At 41.9% G+C, this 10136-nt stretch overlaps 1 protein-coding gene across 1 annotated transcript; it reads left to right on the forward strand.

Annotated features, from left to right (window-relative positions):
• Positions 1 to 8746: 8746 nt before the first annotated feature.
• On the forward strand, positions 8747 to 9493 carry LOC149452616 (olfactory receptor 2W1-like). Its single transcript, XM_089689293.1, has one exon. The coding sequence runs from the start codon at positions 8747 to 8749 to the stop codon at positions 9491 to 9493; it is 747 nt and encodes a 248-aa protein (XP_089545419.1).
• The last annotated feature ends 643 nt before the right edge of the window (positions 9494 to 10136 follow it).

Consider the following 10136-nt stretch of genomic DNA (forward strand, 5'->3'; position numbering starts at 1 on the left):
AGGATGGCACATTAATATGTATAATTGCCAGAACATTTGCTGTGCCTCCCAGCACAGTCTCTAGAGCAGCAATGGGCAAACTATGGCCTGCGGGCCATATACGGCCCGGCGGACCTTTTAATCTGGCCCGTGGAGCGTGATACTGTCAGGATGGCTGTCAGGATGTGTGTAGGCGGGGCAACGTGACGAACGTGAGGGGAGCTAGGCTCCTCTCACAGTCCGCCCTGAAGACCAGAACGGCGTGGGAACATGGCGAGAGGAACGCGCAGAGCAAAGGTAAGTAAATTGAATTACTATAGGGGGGATGAATTACTATGGGGGATGAATTACTATATGGGGGATGAATTACTATGGGGGATGAATTACTATATGGGGGATGAATTACTATATGGGGGATTAATTACTATGGGGGATGAATTACTATATGGGGGATGAATTACTATGGGGGATGAATTACTATATGGGGGATGAATTACTATGGGGGATGAATTACTATATGGGGGATGAATTACTATGGGGGATGAATTACTATGGGGGATGAATTACTATATGGGGGATGAATTACTATGGGGGATGAATTACTATGGGGGATGAATTACTATATGGGGGATTAATTACTATGGGGGATGAATTACTATGGGGGATGAATTACTATATGGGGGATTAATTACTATGCTTACTATGGGGGAATATTACTATACTTACTATGGATGACACATACACATCATTCATCTACTCTTGGTCCGGCCCCCGGGTCCAATATATGAACCCATTGCGGCCCTCAAGTCAAAAAGTTTGCCCACCCCTGCTCTAGAGTATGGAGGAGATTCCAGGAGACAGGCTCTAGGAGAGCTGGAAAGGACCGTAGAAGGTCCTTAACCCATCAGCAGGACCGGTATCTGCTCCTTTGTGCAAGGAGGAACAGGATGAGTACTGTCAGAGCCCTACAAAATGACCTCCAGCAGGCCACTGGTGTGAATGTCTCTGATCAAACAATCAGAAACAGACTTCATGAGGGTGGCCTGCGGGCCCGATGTCCTCTAGTGGGCCCTGTGCTCACTGCCTGACACCATAGTGCTCAGTTGGCATTTTCCACTAAACACCAGAATTGGCAGGTCCACCACTGGCACCCTGTACTTTTCACAGATGAGAGCAGATTCACCCTGAGCACATGTGACAGATGTGAAAGGGTCTGGAGAAGCCGTGGAGAATGTTATGCTGCCTGTAACATCGTTCAGCACGACCATATTGGTGGTGGGTCAGTGATGGTCTGGGGAGGTATATCCATGGAGGGATGCACAGATCTCTACAGGCTAGACAATGGCTCCCTCATTGCCACTAGGTATCGGGATGAAATCCTTGGACCCATTGTCAGACCCTAAGCTTGTACAGTGGGTCCTGGGTTCCTTCTTGTGCACTGCAATGCCTGACCTCATGTGGCGAGAGTGTGGAGGCAGTTCCTGGAGGATGAAGGAATTGATACTATTGAATGGCCCCCACACTCGCCTGACCTAAATCCAATAGAACACCTCTGGGATATCATGTTTTGGTCCATCTGACATTGCCAGGTTGCACCTCAGACTGTCCAGGAGCTCAGTGATGCCCTGGTCCAGATCTGGGAGGAAATACCCCAGGACACCATCCGTGGTCTCATTAGGAGCCTCCCCCGATGTTGCCAGGCATGCATACAAGCACGTGGGGGCCATACAAACTACTGAGGACCATTCTGAGTTGCTGCAATGACATTTCAGCCAAATGGACTCACCTGCTGCATCATTTTTTCACTTTGATTTTTGAGGTGTCTTTAAATTCTGTCCTCTGTAGGTTGCTAATTTTAATTTCCATCAAACGATGGGGCATCCTTACGCTCCTAACACATTACCCCGTCCATATCAGTAGAGATTTCCAGCATGAGATTTTTTTCCCATCGAGATTTGATGTGTTTTCAAAGTGTTCCTTTAATTTTTTTGAGCAGTGTATATAGTTTTAAAGGATAAATTCACCTTTTAGACAAAAATATTAAATTCACATTTTTTTTCAGGTATAAAAATGTGCATTTATTTTTGTCAACAGGAGCCTGGAAAGCATTGCACCAAAGATTAGTAGATCACTGACAGACCTGGCAGAATATCTGCTTGGCCATAAAGGATGTACAGGCAAGCAGATATGCTGACAGGAAGAATCAGTGAACTACCACAGTGCTCCACAGTGCCATGGTGATTCATTGAAAACTACAAGCTGACAGCTCCTAAGGCTTCCAGGACTTGCAGTTCATTCATTCACAGAATGAATGACACGAATGTGTGGGCACAGCCCCCCATGGTGGCACTGTTTTAAATCTGACAGATAGTACGGGGGAACTTTTCCCCATACTATCTGTCAGAGGGAGAGGGGCAGTGGGCGACGGCTGCAGCTATGGGGACATGTTACATGTTCCACCCTAAAAACAGGTGGAACATGTGGCATGTTCCCAAAGGTGAACTTATCCTTTAATAATTATCAAAATTAAATAAATTACAGGAAGAAAGGAAGACTTCAATTTGCTTTTGAATGTTTGCCCACTCACAAAGAAATGATCAGTCTAAAAATCGAATGGTAGGTGTATTATAACACTGACAGACAGAATATCAACAAAAAAATTTAAAAAAGTATGCACTGATTTGCATGTTCATGAGAGAAAACAGTATTTGATCCCCTATCATTCAGCAGGATTTCTGGCTACCAGGTGTCTTTCATACAGGTAACAAGCTGAGATTATAAGCAGTCTCTTAAAGGGAGTGCTGCTAATCTCATTTTGTTACCTGTATAAAAGACACCTGTCCACAGGAGCAATCAAATAATCAGATTCCAAACTTTTCACCAAGGTAAAGACCAGTGAGCTGTCCAAGGATGTCAGGGCCAAGACTGTAGACCTACACAAGGCTGGACTGGGCTACCAAACTATCGCCAAGCAGCTTGGTGAGAAGGTGACAACAGTTGGTGCAATCATTCACAAATGGAAGAAACACAAAACTACTGTCAGTCTCCCTAGGTCTGGTGCACCATGCAAGATCTCACCTTGTGGAGTGTCAATGATCATGAGAAGAGTGAGGAATCATCCCAGAACTACACGTGAGGATCTTGTCAATGATCTCCAGGCAGCTGGGACCACAGTCACCAAGAAAACAATTGGTAACACACTACACCAACAAGGATTGAAATCCTGCAGTGTCTTCAAGGTCCCTGTGTTCAAGAAAGCACATGTCCAGGCCTGTCTGAAGTTTGCCACTGAACATCTGAATGATGCAGAGGAGGACTGGTTGAAAGTGTTGTGGTCAGATGAGACCAAAATCGAGCTTTTTGGCATCAACTCAACTCACCGTGTTTGGAGGAGGAGGAATGTTGCCTATGACCCCAAGAACACCATCCCAACTGTCAAACATGGTGGTGGAAACATTCTGCTTTGGGGGTGTTTTTCTGCTAATGGGACAGGAAAACTGCACTGCATCAAATGGACGATGGACGGAGCAATGTACCGTCAAGTCTTGGGTGAGAACACTCTTCCCTCAGCCAGGGCATTTAAAATGGGTCGTGGATGGGTGTTCCAGCATGCCAGTGACCCAAAACACATGGCCAAGGCAGCAAAGGAGTGGCTCAAGAAGAAGCACATTAAGGTCCTGGAGTGGCCTAGCCAGTCCCCAGACCTTAATCTGATTGACAATCTGTGGAAGGAGCTGAAAGTTTAAGTTGCCAAACGTCAGCCACCAAACCTTAATGACTTGGAGAGGATCTCCCAAGAGGAGTTGGCCAAAATCCCTCCTACGATGTATGCAAACCTGGTGGACAACTACAGGAAACGTCTGACCTCTGTGATGGCCAACAAGGGATTTGCCACCAAGTACCAAGTCATATTTTGTGAACGGGATCAAATACGTATTTCCCTCATGAACATGCAAATCAGTGCATAATTTGTTAGACATGCATTTCTTTTGAATTTTGTGTTGCTCTTCTGTCTCTCAGTGTTACAATACATCGAACATTAAATTTTTGGACTTATCATTTCTTTGTGAGTGGGCGAACATTCAACATCAGCAGGGGATCAAATACTTATTTCCTTCACTGTACATAGGTGTTGTACAATGAATCACATGGCTGAAGGAATTGGTGTGGAGTCATCAGGGTAGATATGTTAAAACTCCATTATGGGATCATAGGATGGCATTATGTAACTAAAAAAGGGTGGTTCCATCTAGGGGCGGACTGACAACTCATGGGGCCCCCGGGCAATAGGGGATCATGGGGCCCCTGTGTCTCCTCACCTACACTCAAACCACACCCAAAAAAGCCTACAAATGTACCAGGGGCATCTCATGGGGCCCCTTACTGACCCCAGGCCCTCGGGCAGTGCCCGAGTTCCCAAATGGTCAGTCCGCCCCTGGTTCCATCATTTTCCCAACGCCCATCATGTTCTTGGAAAATGAATATCTGCCTTGACACATTCCATGGTGATTGGGTTAAGGTGTCTCTTCTACCTGTACAGTATGTAAGTAAATTCTTATGACTCATCCGAATTGAGTAACTTGGGTAAGCTATGAAACATCTTCAACATTACACAACCATCTACCTTGCCTCTTTCCATGGTGTCTGGTTTAAAGTGTCTATTATGTAAATATATATTCTGGGATATGTACTTATCACTTGTCGGAACTGGCAAAGTAACTACACAACATCTTCAACATTACAGAACAAGTCCAGTTGAAAGTGACCAACTACTACTAGCTATACCATGACCTGGATCAACGAGAACCTTCACAGATAATATTGATGGTACTAGAAAAACCTGAAAACCCATACCAAAAAGCCCTATATTACAGATTTCTGTAAGAAACACAAATATTTAATTATGATACTATAAACAACCAATATTGTACTTATAGCTTATGCATTCATTTTTTTTTTAATGAACAGAGGCAATGGTGGAACATAGGTGAGTGGATAAAAGCTGTAAAAATAAACAATGGAGTTCCCTACTGCTTTTAATTTAGGAATAATGAAGGGCGTCTGGAGAAATACAGTACAAAAAATAATTCCTAAAAGATTATTAGCTACGAGATGAATTAGCAATGCAAATAACAGCTCACCAAGGAGGATTAAATGTATAAAAGGGTTTCAGATCAACTCAGTAAATAATAGAGACTAATAATCAATGTCAGTGGTATATTATTTCCACTAAAGTATACGATGGATGATCTGACATTATCTGCCGGGGATTTTCACAGTAAACTAATACATCCAGACATTGTGTCTAAAAGTATGCAAGGGATTGAGGTGCGGTATGTAACTATTGTTTGGAGACAAATGAAAACATAGGCAAAGCATGGACTTGTTTTGTGTTTCCATACAGATGAAGAACTGTAGGATTGTAATAATATATACAGGTGAAACTCAAAAATTAGAATATCGTGCACAAGTTCATTTATTTCGTTAATGTAACTTAAAAGGTGAAACTAATATATGAGATAGACTCATTACATGCAATGCAAGATAGTTCAAGCTGTGATTTGTCATAATTGTGATGATTATGGCTTACAGCTCATGAAAACCCCAAATCCACAATGTCAGAAAATGAGAATATTGTGAAAAGGTGCAAAATTCTCGGCTCAAAGTGTCCCACTCTAATCAGATAATTAACATAACACCTGCAAAGGGGTTCTGAGCCTTTAAATGGTCTCTCAGTCTGGTTCAGTAGGAATCACAATCATTGGAAAGATTGCTCACCTGACACCATCTCTGACACGCTCCATAAGGAGGGAAAGCCTCAAAAGGTAATTGCAAAAGAAGTTGGATGTTCCCAAAGTGCTGTATCAAAGCACATTAATAGAAAGTTATGTGGAAGGGAAAAGTGTGGAAGAAAAAGGTGCACAAGCAGCAGGGATGACCGCAGCCTGGAGAGGATTGTCAGGAAAAGTCCATTCAAACGTGTTGGGGACTTTCACAAGGAGTGGACTGAGGCTGGAGTCAGTGCATCAAGAGCCACCACACACAGATGGATCCTGGACATGGGTTTCAAATGCTGTATTCCTCTTGTCAAGCCGCTCCTGAACAACAAACAACGTCAGAAGCATCTTACCTGGGCTAAAGAAAAACAGACCTGGTCTGTTGCTCAGTGGTCCAAAGTCCTCTTTGCTGATGAGAGCAACTTTTGCATCTCATTTCGAAACCAAGGACCCCGAGTATGGAGGAAGAATGGAGAGGCGCAAGGACCCCAAGTATGGAGGAAGAATGGAGAGGCCCAAGGACCCAGAGTATGGAGGAAGAATGGAGAGACACATACTGCAAGATGCTTGAAGTCCAGTGTGAAGTTTCCACAGTCTGTGTTGATTTGGGGAGCCATGTCATCTGCTGGTGTTGGTCCACTGTGCTTCATTAAGTCCAGGGTCAACGCAGCCATCTACCAGGAGATTTTGGAGCACTTCATGCTTCCTTCCGCAGCCGAGCTTTATGGGGATGCTGACTTCATTTTCCAGCAGGACTTGGCACCTGCCCACACTGCCAAAAGCACCAAAACCTGGTTCAATGACCGTGGGATTACTGTGCTTGATTGGCCAGCAAACTCGCCTGACCTGAACCCCATAGAGAATCTATGGGGCATTGCCAAGAGAAAGATGAGAGACATGAGACCGAACAATACAGAAGAGCTGAAGGCCGCTATTGAAGCATCCTGGTCTTCCATAACACCTCAGCAGTGCCACAGGCTGATAGCTTCCATGCCACGCTGCATTGAGGCAGTAATTGCTGCAAAAGGGGCCCAAACCAAGTACTGAGTACATATGCATGCTTCTACTTTTCAGAGGTCCGATATTGTTCTATGTACAATCCTTGTTTTATTGATTGCATGTAATATTCTAATTTTCTGAGATTGTGGATTTGGGGTTTTCATGAGCTGCAAGCCATAATCATCACAATGATGACAAATCACGGCTTGAAATACCTTGCTTTGCATGTAATGAGTCTATCTCATATATTAGTTTCACCTTTTAAGTTGCATTACTGAAATAAATTAACTTTCGCACGATATTCTAATTTTTCGAGTTTCACCTGTACTTTACAACCTTCTCCACCACTCATTTTACCTGGGTCATTTCCAATTATTACACTCACCAGCCATTTTATTAGGTACTCTTTGCTAGTGCCAAGAAAATATCCTCCACACCATTTCACCACCAGCCTGAACCGTTGATACAAGGCAGGATGAATCCATGCTTTTATGTTGTTTTTTGAGTTATTTGAGGTAATGTTATCTTTCTATCATCTCAAACCATTCTTCCCATTCTCCTCTGACCTCTGACATCAACAAGGCATTTTCATCCACACAACTGCCACTCATTGGATATTTTCTCTTTTTCGGACTATTCTCTGTAAACCCTAGAGATGGTTGTGCGTGCAAATCCCAGTAGATCAGCAGTTTTTGAAATACTCAAACCAGCTCATCTGGCACCAACAACCAAAGTCACTTAAATCCCCTTAAATTCCCCATTCTGAACTCGGTTTGAACATCACAAAGTCGTCTTCGCATCCCTAGATTCCTAAATGCATTGAGTTGCTGCCATGTGATTGAGTGATTAGCAATTTGTGTTACCAAGCGATTGAACAGGTGTACCTAATAAAGTGGCAGGTGAGTGTATATTGTAATTTTTAACTCAACTCAGCTAATGCCAAAAAAAATTGGTTTGTACATTTGAAATTTGAACTTTTCTGGTCCAGCGTTATAATATTACATTTTGAACCTGCCATACAATTACTTGCCAATGTTTAATTATCTAATTTCCTGATTATCTGCTGTCTTTTTATGTCCCTTTCCTTCCATTGAGTGGATTTTTTTTTCATTTAGTGTCTTTATCCATGCTCAAGATTTAAAATTAACAATTTAAAAATATGTTCAATTTTCAGTCAAGTAAAAATTACATTTTGGTTAGGAATAATTTATATTTATTGATGTTACTATCCTTAGACCCAGGACCATTAATCCAACCTTAAACTATACTACAAAACTGAACCCTGTTAATCTTGTATCATGCTAAAAGTCTAATGTTCTGGCAATCCTCAATGCCAACTGTATTCTCAGATTAAAAAGAGAAGAATGATGTGACCGGTTTGACTGATATTAGACAAAATGAAATCTTGGGGGGGTAAAAAAAGGATACATTGTTTTTTTTTTCTAATATTTAATTCATGGAACTAATCCATTCTCCCTCCTAAATTCCTCATATTCCCTGATAATAACTTTCTAACCAGGTGGTCTATCCGATTGTTAGACAATATAATAGAGAAGTGTATGGCGGCATAAAACATTGGGCATGGTTGTTTTTTATTTTTTTTTATTATTTACCTTGAAAATAAAATGCAGAGCAAAGTGATTACTTTTTGATGATAGCGCAGAATTGTGTAAAATATATAAAACTCTGCTGGGTAGTAATATATGCTCAAACATTCTTAACAACGTTGTATGGATGAATGGCAGATTGCTGGTTTTGTTTTTCCTTCCACTGGAATAGTGATGGACATTTTTCTTAAATGATGTATTTTCATGTTCTCTTACCAGGTCCATCACAATAACATAACCTATATTGTACTAACAGGTTTTCACAATCTAAAATACATCAAAATTCTATTTTTCTTGGTGCTGCTTTTCATATATTGTGTTACTATTTTGGGAAATCTTTTTATTGTGGTTTTATCTCATGTGAGTAAAACACTTCAGTCTTCAATGTACTTCTTCATCACCCAACTATCCTTGTTTGATATAATTCTGACCACAGATATTCTTCCCAACCTTCTTTATATCATCTTACATGATGGATGTACCATGTCTCTTGTTGGATGTATCATCCAGTTCTCCTTCTTTGTACATGCCGAGGCCTCAGAGTGTTTTCTTTTGACTGTGATGTCCTACGATCGGTATTTGGCCATCTGTAAGCCCCTGCATTACCACTCTATAGTAAACCAATCAATTTGCATTAAATCAGTGATTATCATTTGGTTATTGGGTTTCCAAATGACATTGATTGATTCCATATCTCTGTGCAGTCTATACTACTGTGGACCAAACATCATTCACCACTTCTTCTGTGACTATCAAGGAATACTTGAACTTTCCTGCTCTGATACTTCATGGATAGATTTTCAGACCTATGTACTAGGTTTTGTTTGTGTCGTAGCACCTTTTATATTAATTCTTATATCATATATTTATATTGTTGTAACCATTCTCAAAATTAAATCCATTGCAGGAAGAAAGAAAGCCTTCACCACCTGCAGCTCTCACTTGACCACAGTGTGCATTTTTTATGGGACAATAATTGCTGTGTATTTGTTTCCAACAAAAGGTCAACTAGATATTCTGAGCAAAGTCCCCTCTCTCTTTTACACTGTAATGACTCCATTGCTTAATCCAATCATATATACTTTCAGGAACAATGAATTTAAAAAAGCTATTGACAAAATACAATTCTGAGTTTTAAATTAAAAAAAGCAAATGTGAACAATATGTTGTCCTCAGCAATTAGTCTTCTTTATGCTAGATTTATATGATGTATACAGTAAATATATATATATATATATATATATATATATATATACATACCATATATATTGATATGGGGGTTCGTTAGTTCAGTGGTGGATGCGTTTGTAGTGACACCAAGCAAGTCAGAACTGTAGTTTAGGGCTTGCTGGCCTGCTTTTATTGAAAAAAACAGAAAATCTGCCTATTTGCTGACCCTGCTTTGATCCTGACCTCTGCTGACCATCTCCTGTTGAACCCCTGGCTTGCCTGACCATCCTTCTGCCTGATCCTCTGTACCGTGCTGCCGGTGAGTTACTGAACCCGGCTTGTGACCCTGACTATTCTCCACCTGCTCCTCCGGTACCTCAATGCCCGCACGTTGCTGACCTGGCCTGCCTGACTACGCCTGATGCTACCCAGACGATCCATCCATCCCGCACGGATCCAGTCACTACTGTCCAAACCTGCCAGCCCTTTCACATCAGGCTTTCCCCCGGTACATACCCTCGGTTGGGTGCACTCAGGGGCCGCGACCTGGTCTCAGTCCTGCGCCAAGTCCATCCCCACCATCTGGGGCTCTGGTGAAAAGGCA

The sequence above is a fragment of the Staurois parvus genome, unplaced genomic scaffold (assembly GCF_062004578.1).
Source record: "Staurois parvus isolate SC_StPar_1 unplaced genomic scaffold, SC_StPar_1.0 ptg000470l, whole genome shotgun sequence".
In the NCBI taxonomy this organism is placed as follows: domain Eukaryota; kingdom Metazoa; phylum Chordata; class Amphibia; order Anura; family Ranidae; genus Staurois; species Staurois parvus.